Below are 25,856 nucleotides of genomic sequence, written 5' to 3'. Positions count from 1 at the left end.
GCTGTCAGGTCCCTTCGCCTTTTGTTCGGTTACTGAGTTGCTGCCTTGGCCAGAGTCCGGAGCAGCCGCCGCCCGAGCGCGCCGAGCTCAGTTTGCAGCCCGCGCCGGCTCCCATCCCGGCCCGACCCCTACCCAGCCCGGCCAGGCTCCACACGCAGGTGCGGACGATCGGGGCAGGTATCGCTGGGGCGAGGGAAGGCTGGCGAGTGGCGTAGAGGCCCATCCCCGCGTCTCCGGGCAGGTGAGGGAGGGAGTCAGGGAGCGCCATACTGCACCGGCGGTAGGGGGCGCGCTGGGGTCCTGGGAGCGGCTAGTAAGGGGGCGCGAGGTTCGAGCAGAGCGCACTTGGGGGCTCGAAGAGCCCGAGTCTGAAAAGGGCCGGGAGGGGTCAAGGCAGGTGCCTCCGGGGTCGGGCCTTCCCCAGGGAGGCGAAGCTCGCCTGACGCCGAATCCCTGACTCTGGCCCTGACTCTTGCAGGGAAGACTTTTAACCTGCTACGCCTGAGTTCCGGGGCTCACTCTGAAGTCAGGAATTTACTGTTTGGGAAACTTGCTGCCGCTGGTCTCTTTGGGGCCACCCTCACCCCACCTCACGCGTCATCCTCGCTTCCCTCCCTCTCTACTCCCCGGGGCCTGGGTGGGGCCCTATTGTCTGCGCCCGGCTTGCCCAACTGTGGGGGCTGAGAGCACATTTTCCCAGCGACGCGGGCCCCACCTGCCGAGCAGGTGAGCAGACGGAGTCTAGAGGCTCTGTCCTCCAGTTCTCAGAGCCGGGTCGGGACTGTACCTGCGGCGCCTCCGCTCCGCTCCGGTGGGTGCCGGGCTACGGCTGGGCCAGCAGAGGCGGAATGGGATGGAAGTGGGATTGGTGTAGGGATCCGCTCCGCCAACCAGCCGGTGGCTGGCACCCGTGGCTCGGACTGGGGTCTGGGCGGAGGGGTCGCCCGCCCTGCTTCCAGTAGCTGCGGCTTTCAGAGTGTTGATTTGGGAACAGGACTACTCATCCTTTCTAACCTCTTCTTGGCGGAAAAAATCACCCAAAACAAACTTTCCAGGAGGAAGTACTCACGGCAGCTTTCTCGGGGTTTTCCTGCCTCCTTGCCCAGCGCTTCCCCCAGGTTGACGGGGTCCTTCTTGGGGCAGAGCCCCCTCCACTAGCCGACCACGCTGAACCTGGTCCAGAGCCGGCGCTTTGACCCCGTCCTCCCCGCCCCCACCTCCATCCTGTTTGTCGGGCCCCTGGGGCCTGAGGTGGGGGCAGGGGTCTGGGGGATGGGCCAAAGGGGAAGCAGCTTCTTCCTTCTCTTCCTGCCTCCGGGGACCACCACACCCCCTCGCAGGAGGCCTGCCTTAGAGGCTCTCTCCAGAGTTCTGCCCCCCTCCCCAGGAATGGGGGTGGGGCAGGGCTCGGCCAAACTGACTGAAGGGGGGAGCGATTGTTCTGGTCTTTTTTTTTTTTTTTTCCCGTCCCATCCCCCGCATTAGTTGCCTAGTAATTGAGGCTGAAGAGTTGGAGCGACGGGGCTGGATTTCTATTTGATTTCTGGGTTTTGAAGGTGCATTCCTTCTGGAGCCTTCTGCAGTCCTTTCCCCACCCACCCCCTTTCCTGATGGGGAAAGTGGGACAGAAGGAAGGCTTCTAGGGGGGAAGTTTCAGGCAAAACTGTGTTAGCCCTTTTCCCGACCCTCCAATTTCCTAAGAGCCCCTTCTCTGGCCTCCTTGGGGAGAAGAGGGGAATGTAAGAGCCAGGTGCTCCCTCATTCCTGGGGTGAGGGCAAGATTGGGGGAATCAGGTTGCTTGCCCTGAGTCACTTGGGAAGACCCCACCGCCCTACAACTCCACTGTGGCTGTAGATTGGAGAGTGGGGCTGAGGTCAGACCATCCACAAGGAGTGTCCTGGGCTGTAGTCAGGCTCCGCCCTGGGTCAGGGGAGAGTCAGGACGGAACCTCATCCCTCTTCCGCTCTGGTGGGTGGTGTACCTCCGGGGAGTCACAAGGGCATGGAATTTGGGTGAAATAACTTGTTTTCCCTCTTCTCTGCCAAAGTGGAGGAGGGGAAGGCATTGTAATTACTCTGGTTAAATGATTAGTTTAGCTAATATGATTTGTGGCAATGAAAAGATAATACCCAGAAAGATTGCTAGGAGGTGCAAACTGGCTACTTACTGGACTGGAGGGAGAAAAAAGGTATGATCCAATTAGTCATTTCTTAACAGATCAGGCCCCAGCTTGGGTGACATTAGCACTCTCCACCCCGCCCCGCCCCGAGCCCCAGTTACACCCTATTCCCTCTGGAACCTCTATTTGGGCTGCCAGGGCTGAGGCTTTGAGGATTGCAGCTCATGGGAACGAAGGAGGTAACTATGGGGCAGCTACCATTGCTTGCCGCGGGGTTGGGGGGTAGGGAGGGTCTCTCCTCAGAGACTGGGAAGGATTGGGAAGAAGAGCTACCTTAGAATGCGATGGGGCAATTGACTCATACACAGAAGGGCTGTTTATTTGGAGAGATGGGATTTAGGCTTGGACTGAGCTAGGTTTGATTCTTAGCTCTGTCACTCATTACCTGTGTGGCCTTGGTCAAGTCACCTTACCTCTCTGAGCCTCAGTACCTCCTTGGCAAAATGGGAATAATGATATCAAATAAATGGTAACTTAAAAGGCAAGGGATGGCTTTTCAGATTCCACGCACTTTCATTAACTGTTCTCGCTTAATCCTTATGACCATCCCTCGAGTATCATTACCTCATTCCACAGGTGAGGAAATTGAAACTCAGGGAAGTTAAGTCACTTGCCCAAGGTTGCACAGCAAGACCCAAGTAGGGCCAAGGCTGGCGTTTGGGTCCTTTGGCTCCAAGCCCAGAGTCTGACCTGCTATATACCACCCTACTGTGGCTCTGGGAAGAATTTCTGCCATCCCTTTTTGACAGTCTCTGCTTGGGAATTTGGGGAGAAGATAATTCAAAAGGGCCCAGGAAGGTGTGTGTGGGTGGTGATGGTGGGGGCAGGTTTGTCAGGTGGGGGTGACTCATATCCCAGCCTCCAGCCCTCTGAAACCTCCCCCATGCCTTGGTTTTTGGTTCTTGGTGGAGGGGGCTGTGTCCCCAGGGCCAGGGGCTGTGGCGGATGTGTGGAGGAGGTTGTGGCCGGGAGAGGAGGGCAGAAGTCAAAGCTGTTGTCTTTGCCTGGCTTGAGCTGGGCAGAACCATGGACTGTTCTGGGCTTGTCCCTGCATAGGAAGTGGGAGTTGTCTGATTTGTTGGGGGCTTGGGGCTGTGCCAAGATAAAGGGGGGGGGGGGTCCTGTTCCCTGGGGAGTGGAGAGAAATGAAAGTCAGATTTAGGCCTGGGCCACTGCCCTACAGGACTCTACCAGTCAAGGCTGCCAGGCTGCTCTTGGGCGGGGAACTGGCAACCCTCTGCTTTAGGGCTGGGAGCCCTGAGGCTGGGAGTAGGTTTCTTTCTGCTGAGAGAGCCTTTCTGGTGATAGGGGTGGGGTCAGCAGAGCCTTGGTCCTCTAGGGAGGGGCTGGTGTCACTGTCCTCTCAGACCTGCCTGGCTCTGGTATGTCTGCCAACTGGGCACCTGACACCAGCATGGGCCTCTGCGTGTGTCAGTCTGGGTACAGAGCCTATCAGCACTGGGCTTCCGGATCCCCTGAGGGTCAGGAGGGGACCCCAGCATGGGGATTATCGATCCTCGAGAAGGCTGAGGGGACTTGCTGTGACAGAATAGCTCGAATAACTCAGTCCTGGCTGATGGCTCTAAAGAGGGTGATGGGTTTGTGGTTTTCCAACAACCCTGAGGACACGAGAGCAATTGGGACTGTTTTGGAAGGAGTGGAGGCTAGACTGGAGGAAGGACTTACTGCCTGTGAGAGAGGAGATGTTGAGGAGTAGGAGGGAGATGCTGATGGAGGCTCAGAGCCAGCTTTTCTCTGAAGAGGATGGAGCAGGGCCCCATCCCTGTGACCTGGGGGAGGGCCAGCCTGACTCGGGAGAGAGGGCAGGCAAAAATCAACTACCTTTGGGGGCATGTCTGAAATCTGTTGGGGTCCCTGGGGAGAAACTCTCAGTCTTGTGTCTTTTGGAAGGAGAGACTGGATGTGAGGGGCAGATAGCCTGGAGCCTCTGGCCCTGTGACCCCTGTGAAGAGAAAGAGCTTTGTGTCTGGGACAGGTCATCCGGGTTGGTGTTCCTGTAAGCGACACCACGAAGCCTCCCTCCTGGGACACGGTTGGATCTGGTGGAGGTCTGAGGGGCACGGACTGCCCCAATTTCCAGCAACTTCCTTGGCCAAGCTGAAGAGAAAACTGACCACTCCCCTTTGCTCAGCCTCCTGGCCTCTTAGCCTTTGGAGGCCCTCAAGGCAGGAAGCTGGGCTGGGCTTTCCATGACCTGCAGAATGTGCGTTAACAGGTCTGCTTTCTTTCCCCACTGTGGGGACAGTTGATTCTTGTGTCTGGCGAGTGGCAGGGACACAGGAGAAATGGGATGGGGCTGGACAATCAATACATTGCTTTTTTGGGGGTGAGGTGGAGGTTGCACTGCATGGAACTCCCCCACTTGGTTGAAAAAGTAACATCTGATCATTTTATTTTTAAAAAAATTATTTCTTTATGGGGGGTGGTAATTAGGTTTCTTTATTTACTTCTTTCTTTTAGTGGAGGTACCGGGGATTGAACCCAGGGCCTCATGCATGCCCTCTACCACTGAGCTATATCCTCCCGCCATGATCATTTTACAAAACAGTTGGAGAGTTCAGGAAAGTTTATGAGAGAAGAGAAAAAAAAATCACCCATAATCCCATTCCGTTGAGGCAACTACCACTACATTTATTTCTCTTCTCTTAGCATCCCCCTTTTCCTCAGTCTCCATCTTGATGATCCCCCGCTCTCTATAAACAAATGTTAACCAAACCTTTATCCAAATCCTAGTTTTCTCCACAGGGAACTGAAAGTCGAGTTGTCCCTCTTTCCCAGGAGCGGGCCCAGCGGTCATCCCTGCAGGATGAAACTGACCAGTCATACCTGAGGAGTGGACACCACCTGGGGTCAGGGTTCCCCCAGCCCCACTGGGTGTGGTTGAATGGGGATACCGGGCACTTGTGTATTGAGATATGTCACCATTACCGACACAAATCAGTCCTTTGCTGTTGTTTCCCGAGGCTGGTAGAGCATTTTTTCCATTCCTAGGAGTTCCAATTTGGGGTCATCTGCCAGGTTGGGATTTTTTGCCTGCACAGGGTCACCAGCAGGCAACAGAGCTCCAGCTGGAGCCCTCTTCCCTGGGTCGAGCCACCTGGCTGGGTATTTCCCTCTCCTCCAAGTCTCCTTCATTTTCCCACCCTGGTTTGTTTGCTTTGGGAAGGAGCCCAGAAGGAGGAAAACAAATAGCAGCTGGGTCGGTCTGACCTGAGTCTTCCCCCACCCCCAGCCAGTCCCCGGCCCCAGCTGGGGCTGTCCTCCAGACCGGAAGTGAGGGGTTTCCTCCGGAAGCTCCGGATGGGCTTGTGTCTTCTCCCGTCCCCAGGGCCCTGGCCATGCATGGCGCCCACTTCAGTCTCTGCCCTTTTGGAATGACCAGTCTGATGGGGGAGACCACAGTCTCTGGCAAGGAACCTCTAGCCTGCAGGGGGTTTTCTCCTGGAGCCACCAGTCTGAGGGGAGAGGCCTAGCTGGGAAGTCCCAGCCTGATGGGGGAGACATGGCTCTCAAGGGAAGCAGTCATGTCTGTTTCTGTACTTTTCTAGAGTCTGTCCATCTGTGCTTGGGACCGCTGGCCAAATCTCTGCTGGAGCCAGAGACAGAGTAGGGAAGGGTTGGGGCTGGTGACTGGCTGAGCCCAGCTTCTCCCCTGGGGCTGCTATGTGGGGAATGTCCAGGCCCGACTGGCCTGCCTGCCCCCTGGCTGCAGAAGGCAGCTCACGTGACCAGGGAGAGGGGCAGTGCAGCATCTCCACCTGGCCTCTCGTCCCAGGACCTGGACATAACCTCCTCCCCAACCACATCCCCACCCTGCCCCAGGGGCTCTGGCCTAGGGCCAGGAGGCAGCTCCCCTCCTAGCCCTCATTGGAGAGGGTCAGGGAAAGGAAGGCTGGGTCTTGCCCTGGGTACTGGGTCCCAAAAAGCAGGCTGGCTGCTGGCCACCTCTCCAGGCTGATCTCTGCTGGCCGCCTCCAATGCCTCTTTGCTTCCCTAATAGAAGAGCACTCGCCTGGGCCTTGACTGTTGACAGGAACCTTCCACAGTCACAGTTGTGTGCAATTCACACAACAGCCTAAAAAAAGGAGTGTCTTGATCGTCTCCACCTTACAGATGAGGTTTAAGGCAATCGCGTGACTTAACCAAGGGCACACGGTCACTGAGTGGTGGGGCTGGATGGAGACTCTCCCCTGACCCCCACACTCCTCTGCCCTGCCCACAGCCCCCTTCCTCTGTCATTGTCTGAGCGCGTGATCCTGAGTCTGTACAGGGTGCTGGCCTCTGGCCCAAGGAACTTCTGGAGGGCCCTACCTCTGCCCTTCTTGTCCTCTAATGCAATGTTTCTGAGCCTGGTCCCAGCAAGCCTCTTGGGCAGCCCATTCCTGTCCTAGTTTCCAGCTGTCTTACTGACACTTGGCATCCTGCAGCCCAGCCCAGCTGTGCCCGTCACTGCTGGTGGGTCCGGGCGGGGGCCAGAGCCTGATGTAGCTCTGGTGGGAGTTCTTTTTAATGTCATGGCTGGGTCACAGTCTGCCAGGACAGTCTTGGATTTAGAGTGCCCAGTGCCATCCTGCTGGGTGGGCCATGCAGAGGAGGAACCAGGAGTGCGGAGCAGGGTCCGCCCCAAAGCAGCCTTATGGCTTTCTTGCAGATTGCTGGCCAGTGTGGACCTGTGGGGGAGGGGTCCTTCGAACACCCTCTCCAGGGCCCCTGTCTTCTCTCTTCCTGTCCCTTGTGAGGTCCTTCACCCCACCCTGTGACCTCTGAGCTGGCTTCTTCCTCCTGTGTTGCCAACAATAGAGCATGCTGCTAAACAAAGTACCCCCATTCAAGTCAGAGCACCGCCCTGTGTCCTGTGTCTGGCTCTGCCCGTCTCCAGCCGGGTGCATGGGCAGGGCCCGCATCTGTCCCGCATCTGTCTCGCCTCCTCCTGCCCTGGCTCTGTCCAGGGGCATTGTGGCGGGTCTTGCTCCCAGTCCAGGGTGTAGAGGGACGAGACCAAACTGGGTGCGGCGCCCTCCACCCTGGGAACTGTAAAAACAGCACCTTTGTTACTATGGGAGAATTCCCCTAGTTCTCTTGGGGAGTAGGTGAGGAGAAAGGTGGGGCTGGTTGACACTCCTGCATGAGATCTGACTTAGATCTGACTTAGAGCTTTTCTGTGGCAGGATCAGCTCCCTCCACCATCCTTTCTTCCAGAAGAGCTTTGGGGTGTATCCTCTCTGAAATTCTTTCCACCTCTAACCTTGTCCACCCTCAACCGCTTCTTGTCTGTCATGGGAATTCTGATTCCTTATTCCTAGAAGCTTCAATGTCAACGTGCCTCTGAGATCACCTGTGCCACCCTTTCTATATACAAAGCACAGGGAGGGAAAGTTGTCACCCAAGGATACCCAGCAAGTTTGTGGCGGAGCTGGGACTGGAACTCGGGACTCCTGACTTCAGAGCAGCTGCCCCTTGCCCCTCACTCCCTTCTGCAGCAGGATATCTGGTGGACTCTCCTTGACCCCAGGGCAGCAGCCCTGCCTGGTCAGCTGGAGGCTGGTCTGCCCTGAGGCGGACCTGGATTTTAACAGCGCCACTGTTTTTCCATGTGGAGCCTGCTTCCTCACCTAGAAACTGGGAATAATAAAATGCCAGTCCACATTGCTTTGAGGGAAGCATGAGACTCATTAGATAGTTAAGGCGACTGTCCCCCGCCCGCTCCGCTGTGGATCCTTTGACCTCCGTAAGGCCTCTGTCTGGCCCTGGGCAGCTGTCCAGCCCTCAGCTTCTCTTGGCTCCAGGCCTAGGCTGGCGGGTTGGTGAGGGGCCTGCAGAGGAGATGCCCCTCCTATGGCCAGCCTTGACCTCAGTGGTCCCTTTGGACATGGTGAGGTTCCAGGCAAGGCCCACGCCCTTCTGGCTGAGAAGCGCCAGGGGTAGATTGCAGTCTCTACTTGGGGAATGGCTTTTTCTGGCTTGGATGAGGTGTTTTTAGTGATAAGGCTGGAGATGTACAGTTTGTCCTGAGTGGGTCTGACTGAGGCTCGTGGTCAGATGTTGACTCAGCACCCAGATGTTGGAGATGTCAGCTCAGCCCTCTGCCTCACAGAGTGGCATTTACAGGGTTAGTGCAACTGTATATACTGATGGTTTCATCTTTCTCCTCCAGTGCTTGCATGTCCAAGGCCTCCTGCCTGAATTTTCTCCTCCCTGGGGGCTGCTCTGTGACTGGCTTTCTCCTCCCAAATTCTCTTGCATTCTCTGTCTCTCTCTCTCTCCAGGGAAGGCAGGCATGCTGGGCAGTGTGTGGTTAGGGCGGGGGTGGGGGCTCCCCCAAAATAACCACGCTTGGCCAGTGCCTGGAAAGCAGCTGGGCACATCTGGTGGCACTGAGCCTGCTTCTGTTTTATCAGCCTGAAACTCTGAGTCACTCGGGTTGATGGGAGGAGAGGAAGGAGACTGCTGGGAGCTGGTCTGGCTCCTGCCTCTGCCTGCTCCAGGTGTGCTCACAGGCCAGGGAGGAGCCGGTGTTGCCATAAAAGGCAGGGAGACCTGAAGGGTCATTCATCATCCTCTTGGAGGGTGGCACTGGGCCCTCCCAGAAGACAGATCCCTGGTGATCTTTGTTCCTGGGGTGGGGCTAGACTCACCTACTACTCTGGCGTCATCCTCACTCTATCTCCCAAGGCGATAGGACACTGGGTTTGAGGTGCAAGGTGCTGTTGCCCAGCCTCATGGGTGGACCAGCTTGGGGTCTGTCTGCTCTCTGAGGCCACGCTGGGTGTTCACAGGCCAGACTCGGGTGTCACTCATGCCTCGGCCTGGTCCCGGCTCTGCCATTTCTCTGCTATGCCTCCTTGCTGGGTGGACCCTCAGTTTCCCCATCTGTAAATGGGGAACAGCAGGTGCTTTGAAACCGCTCACTGGGGACAGCTTCCCTTGCCTCTCCTCCCAGCTGCTAGACTCTGGAGGTCAGCTCCCGACACAGGGGAGCTGGACAGAGTGAGTGGGAATTCACCTCCCTGGGCCAGAGTTGGGCCCAGCTATTCATTAACCTCAAGTGCCTCCGTGTCTCTGAATAGCGTGATCATCCGAGGTCCGCCCCACCCTGAGGAGGCCAGGAGGTGAGAAAGCACCCTAGGGATAGGCACTACTGATACTTGGCCAAGGCCATCAACAGTATACACCTACTATGTGCCAGGCACCGTGGGCCCTTTACAAAGCCAGTAGGCCTCCCCATCCCCTCCCCAATCCAGGTTTTACAGATGAGGATGGAGGTTCAACAAAGCGGTGAATTGCCCGGTAGCATGTGTCTTGAGATTGGACCTAGTCAGTGGGACTCAGAATTCTGGGAAAGGCTTCCAGGAGCTGGAGTGCTGGAGAGATGGGGGTCTCAGGGCCTGGTCCTCTGAATCACTTGGGATCCTGTCCTATCTGCAGGAAAGTGAGATCCTGGAGTCTCTAAGGGAGCCTGGGGCTCCCGGGGAAACCTGTCTGACTGCTTCCCTGCCCCACCGGGTTTCCTGCCCAGCGCCTGGGGTGTAGCTGCCTCACCTCCGCAGCCTTTCCCAAGGGGCCCCAGTGGATGGGGGTGGGTCTTTGAGACCCCAGAAGCTACTGGAGGCCCTGAGTGCCTTCTCCTGCTCTGGGGGTGTTGGGCAGGGGCAGCCAGGAGAGGGAGCCCAGGGCTGGGTTGGGGCATCTGCTCCTTCACTGCCGCTCTCCCTCCGGGGTTCTGGGCTGGAGGTCAGAGATCCAAGCCCAGGACTCACACAGGCATCCCATCCTGGGCAGTCCCTCCCTGGGATTGGTCCTTTCTGTCTCCCACCCCACCTCCTCCACAGCCCACTGGGGCCCTTGGGGCTGTGGTGGGGTAAGGGGCAATGGACTGGGTGGGGGGAGAGGCTGAAGATGGGGACTGCGCCAGGTGATGGGATGCTCCACCAGGGCCAGCTAATTTCCTGCCTCTCTTTTGTGTCCCCAGCAGCCACCATGGAGGTGATGAACCTGATTGAACAACCCATCAAGGTGACTGAGTGGCAACAGACGTACACCTATGACTCGGGCATCCACTCAGGGGCCAACACCTGCGTGCCCTCGGTCAGCAGCAAGGGCATCATGGAGGAGGACGAGGCCTGCGGGCGCCAGTACACACTCAAGAAGACCACCACCTACACCCAGGCGGTGCCCCAGAGCCAAGGTCGGGCCTGGGGGCTCTTCTGTGGGAATATTCCAGCAGAAAACCAGGCTGGGCCCTGGAGGGAGTCAGGGTCAAAAGAGACAGACTTTAAGGGGCCCCCAGTCTGAGGAGGGAGGCACAGTTTCTGTTCTTAGACTCACGAGTTTGAGGGAGGAGGCACAGCTACTTCTGGGCGCCCCCATCTGGGAGGGAGGCAGATTACACTTCATGAACGTCGTGAATGGAGGGGAGGCATAGACCCTGCCCTCCGGTCTGAAGGTAGACGCACTGTCCTTGCTTTCCATGAACTTTGTGATACGGGGGCATCACTGCTGCCCTCAGGGAACCCATGGACTCTTGGGGAGACACAGTCCTTTTGGTCCAGGAGGAGTTTGAAGGGCAGGCAGACCTCCAGCCCTCAGGGAACCCTAGATCTGGTAGAGGAGGTGCAGTTCTCAAGCCTGAGGGCTCCTGGTGGGGGGCGGGGAGGAGACCAGGCTGGCATATCCCAATATGCAAATAGGCCAAGGCTGGGTGGTGGAGTGACCGCTTAGTCAGGCATGGATCTTAGTCAGGGGTGGGGATGCTAGCCAGCCCAGGGCACCCGCCTCTCTGGGGGAGAGGAGTATCCAGTCCTAGCTGCTGTCTGCAGGTGCCTCCTGGGCCCTGAGTGTTGCAGTGTGGTGAGCCGTGGGAGCTGGGAAGGGTGCAGGGTAGGGTGTGGTGGCCTGTGCCACTGTGGAGCTCGGCCTTTGCTCCCAGGGAGCTGCTCCGTGGCAGCAGGCAGAGGCCGCTCGGCTTGGCAGGGCCAGGCATTGTGTTGGTAGCTGAAGTACAGCATCCAGGTGGGAAAGCAGTGTGGATGTCCCCTCCTTTCCGACTAACTGGAGGATGGGACCTCTGCCTCCCTCTCCCCGGGCCATTGGGACACTTGCGGGGCATTTGTTTGTGGGACTCTCAGATCCACCAGAGGGTGGAGCCTGGAGTCTGAGCTGAGAACCCACCTCCTGCTTTCTGAAACCTGCAGTCCTGACTTTCCCTCTGATCTGCTGAATACTACTAGGTGACCCTCTGGGCCTCCATTTGCCTGCCCATGTAATGGGAGAGTTGCCTCCGTTGGGGAGGATGAGGGTATAATTAGAATCATGAGATTTCAGGGTTGAAAAGAGACCTAGGTTGTCTCTACCTGATTGTTAAGGGAGAGACATAGAGTTGGGGTTGAGCTATGGAGTCGGGCTGTCTGAGTTCAGATCCCAGGTTGGGTTCTTATAACCTCTCTGTGTCTCAGTTTTCCCATCTGTAAAGTGGAGATAATAATAGTCTTACTTTGTAGGGTTGTTGTAAGATTAAATGAGAACATGTAAGGAAAGCACTTAATTCACTCTTGGCACATAGTAATACAGGCACACCTCATTTTATCGCACTTCACTTGATTATACTTTGCAGATAATGCGTTTTTTACAAATTGAAGGTTTGTGGCAGCCCTGTATGGAGCAAATCTGTCGGTGCCATTTTTCCGACCACATTTGTTCACTTTGTGTCTCTGTCACATTTTGGTAATTCTTGTAATTTTTCAAACTTTTTCATGATTATTATATTTCTTATGATCTGTGATCAGTGACCATTGATATTACTGCTATGTCTTGCTGAAGACTCAGATAATGGTCAGCAGTTTTTAGCAATAAAATATTTTAAAATTAAGATATGTACTTTTTTCATTTTAATATTCATTTTTTTATTTTGATAATGTATAGTTGATTTACAATGTGTTAGTTTCAGGTGTACAGTAAAGCGATTCAGTTATATATATATAATATATACCTTCTATATATTTATATACACACATTTATTCTTTTTCAGATTCTTTTCCATTATAGGTAATTACAAGATACTGGACATAGTTTCCTGTGCTCTACAGTAGGTCCTTGTTGTTTATTAGACATAATGCTATTGCACACCTAATACACTGCATAATAGTGTAAACATAACTTTCACAGGTACTAGGAAACCAAAAAGTTTGTGTGTCTTTATTGTGATATTTACTTCATTGCAGTGGTCTGGAACTGAATCCACAGTATCTCCGAGGTGTGCCTGTACTCAAAAAAATGTTAGCTAAGGTGGGGGAGGAATAAATTAGGAGTTTGGGATTAACATATATAAAATAGATAACCAACAAGGGCCTACCATATAGCACAGAGAATTATATTCAATATCTTATAATAACCTATGATGGAAAAGAATCTGAAAAAGAATAGATTTATATATAAATGCATAACTGGATCACTTTGCTGTACACCTGAAACATTGTAAATCAACTATACTTCAGTTAAAAAGATAAAATTATATTTTACAAAGTTAGCTATTCCTATTAATAATGATAATCACTGACATTTTTTTCTGCTTTAAAAAAACAGCTTAATTCCAAAAAAAAAACCCAACAGCTTTATTGAGGTATAGTTGACATACAATAATCTGCTTATAGTGATATGTCCAAGTATATGCATCATGTCCTCTAAGAGCAACTTACAACTTGTCTCGTTTAATTCTCATAAGAATTCCCTGCAATGGACAGAACAGGTGGTGCCCCATTTTACAGATGATGTAACTGAGGCGATGTGACCTCCTTAAGGTCACTAGTTAGAAGCAGAATTGTGAGTGGTGGGCCAGAGGCAGCCAGAGAACCCAGGGGGACAGTCTGCCCAGCCTGCCCTGCTCCCCAGTGTCCCCCTGCCCACTTCCTGCAGCTTAGTCCCTGCCTGTTGGCCCCCAGGTGACTTGGAGTACCAGATGTCCACAACGGCCAGAGCTAAGCGGGTGCGGGAGGCCATGTGTCCTGGTGTGACAGGAGAAGACAGCTCGCTGCTGCTGGCCACTCAGGTGGAGGGGCAGACCACCAACCTGCAGCGGCTGGCCGAGCCATCCCAGCTGCTCAAGTCAGCCATTGTACATCTCATCAACTACCAGGACGACGCTGAACTGGCCACCCGGGCCCTGCCCGAGCTCACCAAACTGCTCAATGATGAGGACCCGGTCTGTGAGGGGCCTGGCTGGGGTACAGGCATGGCAGGGAGGGGAGATGTCAGATGTCTGTAGGAGAGGGCCCTACCCGGGGTGGAGCGAGGTCATTGATCCAGAGCCCCATTAGCAGGAAGAGTCTGGCCTGGGGGTGTCTGAATGTTGTGGAGGGGTCTTCTGGCCCTTCCCTCTCAGTGGCAGTCAGCCTGGCCCATCTGCTCACATCCTCCCCTCCTCCCCGCTGCCCCCAGGTAGTGGTGACCAAGGCGGCCATGATTGTGAACCAGCTGTCGAAGAAGGAGGCGTCTCGGCGGGCGCTGATGGGCTCACCCCAGCTGGTGGCAGCTGTCGTGCGCACCATGCAGAACACCAGTGACTTGGACACGGCCCGCTGCACCACCAGCATCCTGCACAACCTCTCCCATCACCGTGAGGGGCTCCTTGCCATCTTCAAGTCAGGCGGCATCCCTGCCCTGGTCCGCATGCTCAGGTACCCACCCCATCTCACTGCGGGCGCGTTTCCCCTCTTGGCGTCTACGCTTCCCCAGTGCAGAAATCATTCCAAATGTCTCAGATGAGTCCCAGCTATTTGGGCGAAAGCATTCTGATAAAATTTATAAGAATCAAAGGGTCAATCTAAATTTGATTTCATCTGTCTTGCATTTGGCTGGTCTTATTTTGCATCCAAATGGGGACCTCTATTTGGTTTCCAAAAGAACTGGTTTTACAGAAACTGAAGTGGATTGTAAACAAATAAGACAGCCTTCCCAATTTTAATTGGAACATTGTTTTAATTCTAATACGTGAAAAGGCTTATTTTTATTTTAATAGGATTCATTAGAGAAAATAGAAAAATACACAGTCAAGTTATTTTTCACCAATAGGCCATGCAATAAACATTTTGTTTTATGCCCGTGCCTACAGAAGTACCCAGACACACATATAAATGAGTGTCATGCTTTTTGGTATTACTGCTTCCCCTCACTTGGACTTCTTCTTCTCTCTTCCCTGGGTTTCCATACATTTACTGAGCACCTACTACATGCCAGGTATAGAGCCATGCCCAGTCCTGGTGCTCAGCTGCTCGCAGCCTAGCAGGGGAGACAGACATGTAACTCGCAGGTTAGTTATTAGGATACAGTATAGACTAGGGCAAAGGTGTGTCCAAGTTCGGTCAGAGGAGCTCTAAGAAGCTGTTGACTTTAATGTCAGGGGATTGGCAGTTGGATGGAGTTTGGCTGGTGTAGATGAAGGGAAGAGTATTCCAGGCAGAGGGAGTATCCTGTGCAAAGTCCCTTGCCACCTTTATCTTTCCTAGCCTGGCAATGTTGCCTTTTTCCTTACCTCCATACCAGGCTGACCTGGGTGTGTCTGAGCATCGTGGAGGGGTCTCCTGGCCCGCCCTTCTCACAGTGGCAGTCAGCATGGCCCATCTGCTCACATACCAGTTCCCTGAGGGTGGAGATACTGACTCCACTCTTCTATGAATCCCTTGCAATGCCTCTCTAGAACGAGGCCTTCCACATGACAGTTACTCAGTTGGGACAGGTGTCATGAGGACTTAACTGTGAGCTTAGCACTGAGCCTGGAGCCCAGAGCAGGAGCCATGGTCCCAGTGGAGAGAGGAGAGATGCTGCGTGCTCTGTATGTAAGAGTGAGGCTAGTATTTTGATAGTGTTGATTCTTCCAATCCAAGAGCACAAGTTATCTTTCCATTTGTATCCTCTTCAGTTTCCTTCATCAGTGTTTTACAGTTTTCAGAGTATAGGGAACCTCCTTGGTTAAGTAAGCTTATTTCTAGGTATTTTGTTGTTTTTGGTGTAATGGAAATGTTTATGCCAGTTATAAAATTCTGGGTTTTGAAGTGGAAAAAAAAAAAAAAACTGAATGAGAAAGGTCAGATGAATCACCTGAGGGCATCCAGTGAAGAAGGGACTTGGCTAGGACTTGAATGAAGGTCTTTTTACTGAACAGCCAGTATTATATCCTCTGTTCACACATTCTCCAAAGGGAGCTTCTAAAACCACATTCCTGGACCTATTTACTTGGGTGATATTTTTTTGTTTTGGGTTTTTTTGTTTGTTTGTTTGTTACAGGTGCTAAAATATAAAGCTATTTCCTTTAAAAAAAAAAAAAAGATGAGGCTAGACTCAAAGGATGATGAGATACTAGCAGACGGTTATTTCTATAAGTGTGTCGGTACTGGGGGAGGTAGCCTACATCCATCTAGGACCTGACTGACAAAAACCCCCTGCTCCCATCCCAGCTCCCCTGTGGAGTCTGTCCTGTTCTACGCCATCACCACGCTGCACAACCTGCTGCTCTACCAGGAGGGCGCCAAGATGGCGGTGCGCCTGGCGGATGGGCTGCAAAAGATGGTGCCCCTGCTCAACAAGAACAACCCCAAGTTCCTGGCCATCACCACCGACTGCCTGCAGCTCCTGGCCTATGGCAACCAGGAGAGCAAGGTGGGCTCCCAACCGGGACCGCCGCTCCTGTGGCATCACCTTCCGTTCAGCTGCAGCTTCCAGCCACTGCCTCCTTAACCCTTTTTAGGTTAACTGTGTATGTATATGCAGGTGTACATATTTCATCGTATTACTGAATATTTTGAGGATAAACGAAAGAAGACATTCATCCTTCTCACATAACCCCTGTTATCTTCACATGGTTCCTCCAGTGCTTTCCTGTGGACATATTGGTACATAGTTGTAGTCAGAGCAGTTTGTGTCTGTTTTCTACATGATATTTTTAAAAGCTTTTTTTTTTTGTTGGCTCAACTGTCCTCAGAATCACCCTCTATAATGGCAAATAACATTTCATTAAGTGGAGGACCTGGACTGTATTCTGATGGAGGGCATCTATGTTAATCCCAATTTTCCATCTTTATGAACATCTTTATGACTATCCACTTGTAATGAACATCTTTGGGGACACAGCTTTTCCCAGAGAGTGAGAACATTTTATCATCAGTGGGGCTAAGGGTTTTTACTCTTTCTAGGCTTTTTCCCAGATTGCCAGATACTTTCCAAAAGGATTGCATTGTTTACAATGCCATCAGTGGTGATATCTGTTAGTAGTTTCACCTCATCTTTGCCAGCACTGTGTATTATCATTTTCTCCTACATTTTGGCTTATTTAATCATCACAAAAGCTATTCAGATTTTCGATGAAGCTCAGTGAAAACAGCTCTGTCACCTCCCTCTCTCCCTTCTTTGTTCCTTGTCATATTTTTCATCTGTCTCACATTCCCTCCCCCCTCCCCCCACAGCTCATCATCCTGGCCAATGGAGGACCCCAGGCCCTTGTGCAGATCATGCGCAACTACAGTTATGAGAAGCTGCTCTGGACCACCAGCCGTGTGCTCAAGGTGCTGTCTGTGTGTTCCAGCAATAAGCCCGCCATTGTGGAGGCTGGTGAGTACTATGGTCCGTGAGGATGGCCCATGTGGCTGGGTGGGCAAGGACAGGGGCCCTAACTAGTGGCTGGGCTCCATCCACTGTGCTCCCCTATGGCTGACGTGCTCCCTATCTCCCACCCCAGGTGGGATGCAGGCCCTGGGCAAACACCTGACCAGCAACAGCCCCCGCCTGGTGCAGAACTGCCTCTGGACCCTGCGTAACCTCTCGGATGTGGCCACCAAGCAGGTGAGCGACGGGTTGGGCCTGGGTCTGCTTCCTCAGCTGCCTTGGCCTCCCGTCTTAGCACGGCCAGCCTCCTGTCTGGGAGTCTGACCTTAAGGAGCCCTGTGAGACTTGAGGCCTCTAAATCTGGCTCCACTGTGGTTGAGGCTGGAAGTGCCCTCAAGCCCCTCATCCCTTTCACCTAAGGCTCTAACCTCTCTTAGAGATTCAAGAAGGGGACTAGGAGAGGGAGGCTGATGTTTCTAAGCCGGGGTTCAGATGGTACCAGAGGAACTGTTTTGATCTAGACCATGGGCAGGGAGTAGCAGTGTGCGAGAGACAGCCTGGGGGCCCCGATGGCTAAAAACAACTGAGGGAGAAATGCAGTTTTAGGACAGGTCTTCTGGTCCCCTCTTGCACCCTGACCGTCACTCCTAAGAACTGCATCAGTGGGCTGCTTATCAAACACCATGTGCTGGACTCCGCCAGGCACCTGGGGACACTGGCCCTTTACCCCTTTCGATACCCAGAGGGAGAGTGTGGGGTCCATCGTTAGATGAAGAAACAGGCTCCGGGAGTTAAGGAATGGCCCTTGGTCACAGCCAGTCAATGGCAGAGCTGGGATTTGAACCCAGAAATGTCTGCCCCCCAGAGCCTGGGGTTTTTCTGTTCTACCACAAGGTCCACGTGACTCTCCCTGGGAGAAGGGCGACTTCTGGGTTAGGGATGTTTCCTGAAAGCAGATTTGGCCTGGGGACCACTGAGTGGGCAGCAGTGAAGGCCTAGGAAGGTGAGAAGTGTGTAAAAGTAGGTCAGCTGGGCCTGCTACCGAAGCATATGGCCTCCTCAACAGTTTCCTTCTGGCTTAGGGGCCTCCCTTGGCCTGCGTAGAGCTCTGTTGTATCTGTGGACCCAGAGCAGGGGCAGGAGAGGGTGGAGGAAAGAGCATGGAGCTTAGAGATGGGCTTGGGTTCATATCCAGCTCACTAGCTGTGTGTCTGTGGGCAAGGCCCTCAACTTCTCTGAGTCCCAGCTGCCCCACGGGTTAGAATTACCCTCTCATGGGGTGTCGGTGGGATCACGGAGGTGAAAGTTAGAGGGCACACACAGGCAGGGTGCATCATCAGCTAAGTGTGCTGGAGACCTCCTTAGGCTGTCCTCCTCCCCTCGGATATATTGGGAAGACCCTGCCCTGGGGAGTCTCCCTCACTCTCCACTGCCTCCCCCGACCCCAGGAGGGCCTGGACAGCGTGCTGAAGATCCTGGTGAACCAGCTGAGCGTGGACGACGTCAACGTCCTCACCTGCGCCACGGGTACTCTGTCCAACCTGACGTGTAACAACAGCAAGAACAAGACGCTGGTGACGCAGAACAGCGGCGTGGAGGCGCTCATCCATGCCATCCTGCGCGCGGGCGACAAGGACGACATCACAGAGCCCGCTGTCTGTGCCCTGCGCCACCTCACCAGCCGCCACCCCGAGGCAGAGATGGCCCAGAACTCTGTGCGCCTCAACTACGGCATCCCAGCCATCGTGAAGCTGCTTAACCAGCCCAACCAGTGGCCACTGGTCAAGGTGCTGCCTGCTGCATGGTGGGGTCAGGGGAGGGAAGGAGCTCTGAAGACAGGAGTAAGCGCTGTATCGGTACAGGCAAAGCTGTTGTAACAAAGAGGCCTGTAATACAGTGGCTCCAATAAGGCAAAAGCTCATCCCGCTCTTAATGTAACGGTTTAGACCTTCACAATGGCTCTGACATCCAGAATCTTTCTGTCTTACAGCTGGGCCATCCCCAAGAATAGAGCTTCAAGGAGGGGCTACCACAGACTAGGGTCTGGAGCCAGCTGGCAGGGACTTACTGCTGTAATTTTCAACAACTTAACAGTGCAGATAAGAATGATGCTAAGTGATTATATATTTTTTATTTTAGAGACAGGGCAGCACGTGGCCCCTCCATGGGCTTGGTCAAGGCAAGCTTGAGGCAGGGGGTGGGGGGGGGGTGGCTTGCCTCCTGTTTCAGCAGCTAAGTTGACAAGTGACCTTGGCAGATCATCCACCCCGTGTTCACGACATCCTCTCTCCTATGCTTTTCATCCCTGCCCTCCTGGCTTCTTGTTTTTAGGATCAAGTGAGATGATAAATTGCTTTATTAGATCCTGAGGAAACTTAGGAGGCCAGAATGACTCTTGGGAGTTGGGGGACCTGGGAAGAAGACCTCTTCCCAGAGCTGCCCTACTAGGGATTGATTACAGTATGAACATCACCAAAGCAGGAGGCTTTGGGGTCACCCTTAATGAGGACTCCCTGATAATCAGAACTGTCAGAAAAGCAAGTAGTGTTGTCTGTTGGAGAGAGGAGGTGGTTAAGAGAGAGGGGACAGGGGTTAGGGCCAGGGCGTGGGGGCTGGTGGAATATTCTGGAATGGGGTATTAGGAGGGACCGTTAGAGTCAGACATGAGGACCCACAGATTCTATGGAATAAGGAGCATGGCTGGGGGTGGTCTCATTTTCTGGAGCTCTTCCAGCATGTCTGTGGTTGGCCTAGGGGAACAGAGATGAGAGGGAAGAGATGATGCTGGGGAAGTGGGGTCTTCCAGATGCCCAGGAAATGCCCTGAATGGGTGTCCATTTTCTTGCCAGGCAACCATCGGCCTGATCCGGAATCTGGCCCTGTGCCCAGCCAACCATGCCCCACTGCAGGAGGCCGCGGTCATTCCCCGCCTTGTCCAGCTGCTGGTCAAGGCCCACCAGGATGCCCAGCGCCACGTGGCTGCAGGCACTCAGCAGCCCTACACGGTGAGTGAGCTGGTGGGGCCTGGGACTGCCACCCCCCAGGAGTCAGGGTGTCCTCTGTGAATGTGTGCACATGTGAGCATCTTGGGAGGCAAGTTGCAATTGACACCAACTCCAAGGACCAGAGAGAGTTGCTAGTGTCATGGGGTGTGTGTGTGTGTGTGTGTGTGTGTGTGTGTGTGTGTGTGTGTGTCCACGCCTAAGGTGTGTGTCCACGCCTAAGAGCCACTGCTGCTATACCCCAGTGCCTTCTCTTGTGCAGGATGGCGTGAGGATGGAGGAGATCGTGGAGGGCTGCACTGGAGCCCTGCACATCCTTGCCCGGGATCCCATGAACCGCATGGAGATCTTCCGACTTAACACCATCCCCCTGTTTGTGCAGGTGAGTCTGGGGCAGCTGGGCAGGAGAGGTTCCCCCCAACCCCTGCTTATCCCCACTACTGGAAGGGGAAGGTTGGTAGCCTTGGGTTTGAGGGCATCTTGGCTAGGCATCAAGAGTCTTTGGAGGAGTTTGGAGAAAAGTGGCCACACCAAGAGTGACCACTTAACAAATCCTAGCGTGGGAAAGCCTTTCCAAGCTCAAAGGCAAAGGAGGCCACAAATGAAAACAAGAATGATGTTTTAATGTTAGACAGCCTGAAAGCATTAAAAAGTAAACAGCAAACTGGGAGAATATTTGCAAGCATCAGAGCAGACAAGAATTTGGTATCTTTCATGTAAGAGAGCTCGGTAATAGTAGACCCTAGTCGGGTAATAGGAGGAGGACGTGCAATTCCCCGGTGGCTCATGAACAAGCAATGCTCAGCCCTGGGAGTTTAAAGGAATGAAGCTTACCCCGCAGTGAGAGCCCAGTTTCCACTATCAAATTGGCAGAGAAAAAAATGGGAGTGCTTTGTGGTGGTGAAGATGCTATAAAATGGGCTGTTTCATACCCCACTAGGAGAAGATAAAGTAGTAAAACCTCTCCAGAAAGCAATTCCACAGTATGTATAGAGAGCCTTGAAAATGTTGGTCTCCTTTGATCAAGTAGTACAGGTCTGGGACTTGCTCCTTTTGAAATAACATAATGTGATTTTTTTAAGAAAAATTTTTTTAACTTATCTTTGGCGGGGGAGGTAATTAGGTTTTTATCTACTTGTTTTTAATGGAGGTACTGGGGATTGAACCCAGGACCTTGTGTATGCAAGGCACGCACTCTACCACTGAGCTGTACCTTCCCCAACATGATGTGATTTAAATATGATAATAGATGTATGCACACCGCTGACAATTGCAACCTTACTTAGAATTGAGGACAGACTGAGGGGTTTGTTGGGTATAGCTCAGTGGCAGAGCATGTGCTTGGCGTGCACGAGGTCCTGGGTAAAATTCTCAATGCCTCTGTTAAGGGGAAACAAAAACCAAAAAACTGAAAGTAAAAATCTAAACTTAAAAAAAAAAAAAAGGTCCATTATATCATGAGGTGATAGACAATGGTGTTGAAGAATTTTTTTGTCTTTGAAATTTTTTTCCTTTAAGTTTTTTTTAATCCTTTAATTTTTAATGTTCCAAGCAAGGAATTGATACCGGTAACTACCTCCAATTGTGATCGATGAGGACTTTTAATTTTTGTTTTTGTTTGCTTTGTAGCATTCTCTTCCTTCCTTCCTTTTTTTTCTATTGATATAGTTAATGTACAGTATTATGTAAATTTCAGATGTACAACATAGTGATTCATAATTTTAAAGATTAGCTCCACTTATAGTTACTATAAAATATTGGGGTGTATTCTCTGTGTTGTACAATATACCCTTGTAGCTTATTTATTTTATATCTAGTAGTTTATACCTCTCAATCCCCTGCCTATCTACCTTGCCTCTTTCTCTCCTGAATATCAATATGAACTCAGGTTTTTAAGAACAGCTGTTGAATTATATGGGAAAAAGCATTCTGCTACAATATTTGATTTAAAAAAAAAAAACAAACAGGAATCTGTCAGGGATGTTGCCAAGTCCAAACTGTTCTGCTGGCTGCATGACAGGCCAAAAAATTGGGAGATGAGGTGTTGGGGCAAGAAATAGTGACTTTATTCAGAAAGCAGGCGGACCAGGAGGATGGCAGAGTAACGTCTTGGGGAACCATCCTGCTCCAGTCAGAATACAGGCTCCTTTTACACAGAAAACCGGGAGGGGGTGTGGTTGGTTGTTACAAACTTCTTGCTGCAGGAATTCTTTGTTCTTGCAGCTGTCCACGTGGGTCAGGTCATGGTGCCCCTGTAAACCTTCAACAAAAACAAAGGTTAGGTTCTATTCTGCAGCTTGTCTTTATGTAAGTGCAGAAGTGTTAATATCCTTAAAGGTCAGAGCCTTGAGAAAAGGCTCTCCTGTTTACCAGACAGGCTAAAGGCAACAATGTTTTACAAAGAGTGCAGAGCTAGCAAGAATAAACCTAGAAAACAGGGCACACCGGTTAGAGCTAAAAGAACAGATACAACAGAGTCAGATCTGCTCTCCTGTACTACAGGGGGAGGGTATAGCTTTGTGGTAGAGCGTGCTTAGCAGGCTCGAGGTCCTGGGTTCAGTCCCGAGTACGTCCATTAAAAAAGTAAATAAATAAATAAACTCAATTACCTCCTCCGCCAAAAGGGAATCATATATCTATATGTTACAAATATATATATGTTTAAAAGTGATGATAAAAATCCAATGGAAGTATGCCAGTGTGTTAACAAGCTGTATCTGGCTGGGGGATTGTAGCTGCTTTTCTGTTTCTTTATACTTTTCTTAGACTTTACACATTTCCTAGTGTGGACTTGGATTAAATCCAAAAAAGGGAGGCAGAGGTGGGCAGGGCTGTGAGGTGTGCTGCCAGTCTGCCTTACACTGGCCCTGCGCCCCCCTCCCCAGCTCCTGTACTCCTCGGTGGAGAACATCCAGCGTGTAGCTGCTGGGGTGCTGTGTGAGCTGGCCCAGGACAAGGAGGCAGCCGACGCCATTGATGCTGAGGGGGCCTCAGCCCCACTCATGGAGCTCCTGCACTCCCGCAACGAGGGCACCGGTGAGGGTCTAGGCTGGGGCTGGGAGGGCGATGAGGGGAGAGGCTGGATGTTGTTCCCCCAGTCTGGGTGGAGGCAGGGGCCTGACTTGGCCTGTCTTCTTCCCTCTGCTCAGCCACCTACGCCGCTGCTGTCCTGTTCCGCATCTCCGAGGACAAGAACCCAGATTACCGTAAGCGTGTGTCTGTGGAGCTCACCAACTCCCTCTTCAAGCACGACCCTGCCGCCTGGGAGGCTGTGAGTACCTGGAGTTGGGCTGCAGTATATGGTTGTGCAAGTTGCACACTGCACAAAGATGGCACTTTTAAGGGGGCTCCTACCTCCTGTCAACTTCATAGATTTTTATTTTATAATTGAATCATTTATGACAATTCTCAACAGATGGAAGTTGTAGGTTGCACCATCTTATCTGTTTTTGACCTGCATAATGGCATTTTTATTTTGTCCAAACTAATATAAAGTACTGGGGCAGGGGTGCCTTTCTCTAACTTTCACAAAGTGCTATATAAGCTGGTGGCTGCCCTGATTCTGGGTAGGGCAGCTCCCAGTACCCATTATCCAGTCCTGTCTGCCCTCCACTCCCCTCCCCTGGGCTGTTCTAGTTCTGTGAGTGCCCCCAAGCGTGAATGGTGGGACCCTGGGGAGGTTCCTGAGGACGGAAGTTGATCAAGGCACTGTGTGACCCCATCTCATCCTCTGTCCCTTCAAGGGGTCTTTGCTTTTCCCCTGGCACCCTTTATAGACGCATCTTCTCAGTGCCCCCCCAGCCCAGAGCCTGCGTTTTCCACCCTTCCCCTCTCCCACAATGTTTCTCTTTGTCTCCATCCTTAGGCCCAGAGCATGATCCCCATCAATGAACCCTATGCAGATGGTAAGTGTGCAGAGTTCCTCAGGACCCCAGAGAGTCTGGGGCGGGGGGTGGGGTGCTGTGTGGGTGTGAGAGAGAAAGCGGCTTTGTATCCCCATTGCCAGAGGACCAGGGACAGCCACCGTAGTGTTCACGTGTACTCCTGTCCAAATCCCTGGCATGGGAGTCTGGGGAGGAGGGCAGGCCCCCTGGAGTGTGGCTGAGGTCTGTCCAGGACCCCACAGGGTAGCCTGAGACCCTTAGATGGAGCTCCTTTCTCCTTCCCAGACATGGATGCCACCTACCGCCCCATGTACTCGAGTGATGTGCCCCTGGACCCCCTGGAGATGCACATGGACATGGACGGGGACTATCCCATCGACACCTACAGCGACGGCCTCCGGCCCCCCTACCCCACTGCGGACCACATGCTGGCCTAGCTGGCTGGATCCCAGTATGATGCCTCCCCACTTTGCAGCTCTCCCTCGCGCTTTCCCTTCCCTTTAGAACCTCCTTCCTGCTGAGGCCCTCTCATGTTTCCGTCGAAACCCTGGCTCCTTTTTGGGGGATAAGTGTGGGCTTCTTGGTGCTGAGCTCCCCGAGAGAAGGCCTCAGCCTGCCACGTTTTGTTATCTCTGCTCGGGGTGGGGGGTCCTGCTCCTCCTATGGGTGGTCGGCGGGTGACTCTGGACTGGCATGAGCTCCTAGGGGTCACAGGCCCAGCCTGATCCCTCTGTGTCTGCCCCTCCCCCAGGTGCGGTCTCCCATCTGAGAGGCTCTCCGCGCAGGTGATGGGGCAAGATAGCAAAGTGCCTGAGCCCGGGCAGCAAGGCTGCAGCTTCCGGCTGAACCCCACGCCTCCAGAGGTCCTCTGTAGGGTCTTTCTTGGGATGGTGATCTGCTCCTGCTTTTCTGTTCTGGGCCAGGGGTCCAGGGCCCGACACCCCCTTCCTACCCCCGAGGCCCTGGCACTAAAGCTTTAGACTCGAGGCACCCTCTGTTCCCCCAGAAACCTACCCTCCTCCTGGGCTGCCCCTCCTCCTGGGCTGCTCTCCCCTGGAAATCTCCCCTCCTCTCGGGCTGTCTTCAGTGGCTTGGGCCCCACGGGGCTTTGGTTTCTCCTGTGGCTCTGATCACTGAACTCCATTCAGCAACTGTGCTGAGCCCCTGGGGTCTCTGGGACCCAGGTTCAAGGCCCAAAGACCCAGAATCCAAAGCTTCTCTTGAAAAGTTCAGGGATTGTCCAGGGAAATGGGGCGAAGATGTGGAGAGCGAGTCCCCCGCTCCAGGACACTGCCTGCTCCTCTCTCCAGAATGCTCAACTGGCTTTGGCACCCACCCCAGGGGAGCTTGGGGACAGCTTCCTCACAGCCCCCTCCCACCCATGTAACTGCCCTAGCTGACCCCTGAGAAGTGCTCTTGGCTGACCCCTCTGGTGTGCGGTGAGGGGCTTTCTCTTCCCCTTCCTGTTTCCAACTCCCCCCACCACCTCCTGCACATGGGTGTGGGGGCTGGGGGAGGTCCCAGCAGAGAGTTTTATTATTACTGCTTTATGTTTTTGGTTATTGGTTTTTTTGTATAGACCAAAGCAAAGACAATAAAACTAACACACAGATCCGATGGAGGCTGTTTTGGGGAGCGGGATGGGGAGATGGGGCTCCCTTAGCAGCCAGATGCCTCTGAGGCTGGATGCCAAGTGTCCTAATGGCCATCTTGTGTTCAGGGAAAGTAAGGGAGAGAGGAGTGGCAGGGAGAAGAGCATTCCAGGAGCCAGAGTTGATTTAATTTAATGTAATACACACAACTTTGCACCTTAGGAGGCTAGGAAGGGTGAAGAGATGACTGGGGCTCTGTGTCACCCCTTTCGGGAACACCAGGCATTATTTGTCTCCAGTGGGGAACTTCCTTGCCAGCCTCTCAACCTCCATTCTGCTCTGCCCCCGTCCAGCCTTAATGAAGTTCGGCTGAGCTCTCCTGGGCAGAACACACCCCTGGCCTGTGGCTTGGAGTCAAAGCCCGCTATTGGTCTGTGGTGGGCCCACCTGGCCCCTGCTCACCTCCCCCCCCCTCCCCTCAGCCACTCAGCCAGCATCCTCCACGCTGTCTCTTGCCTCCTGATTTTTGTTCATGCTGTTACCTCTGTCTGGAATACCTTCAGCTGCTCACCCATTGGGATCTGCCCT

General features: G+C 53.1%; 1 protein-coding gene across 7 annotated transcripts; it reads left to right on the top strand.

The window, feature by feature from the left end:
- Window positions 1–25,288, top strand: JUP (junction plakoglobin). 7 transcript variants are annotated; one of them, XM_032498072.1, is made up of 14 exons: window positions 1–158; window positions 10,171–10,386; window positions 13,136–13,395; window positions 13,632–13,870; window positions 15,647–15,848; window positions 16,652–16,796; window positions 16,924–17,027; window positions 18,239–18,577; window positions 19,640–19,795; window positions 20,055–20,174; window positions 22,678–22,828; window positions 22,942–23,063; window positions 23,658–23,697; window positions 23,962–25,288. In XM_032498072.1, exons 2-14 carry the CDS (start codon window positions 10,179–10,181, stop codon window positions 24,111–24,113), a joined length of 2,238 nt encoding a protein of 745 aa, XP_032353963.1. In that variant the 5' UTR covers window positions 1–158; window positions 10,171–10,178; the 3' UTR covers window positions 24,114–25,288. The 7 variants fall into 7 exon arrangements, with proteins under 7 accessions (XP_032353963.1, XP_032353965.1, XP_032353966.1 ...); XM_032498074.1 differs by having other exon boundaries at window positions 12–158; window positions 10,174–10,386; XM_032498075.1 differs by having other exon boundaries at window positions 115–241.
- The last annotated feature ends 568 nt before the right edge of the window (window positions 25,289–25,856 follow it).

The sequence above is a fragment of the Camelus ferus genome, chromosome 16, assembly GCF_009834535.1.
Source record: "Camelus ferus isolate YT-003-E chromosome 16, BCGSAC_Cfer_1.0, whole genome shotgun sequence".
In the NCBI taxonomy this organism is placed as follows: Eukaryota; Metazoa; Chordata; class Mammalia; order Artiodactyla; family Camelidae; genus Camelus; species Camelus ferus.
Note: the sequence above shows the minus strand (reverse complement) of the source record. Positions and strands in the feature narration are given on the sequence as shown.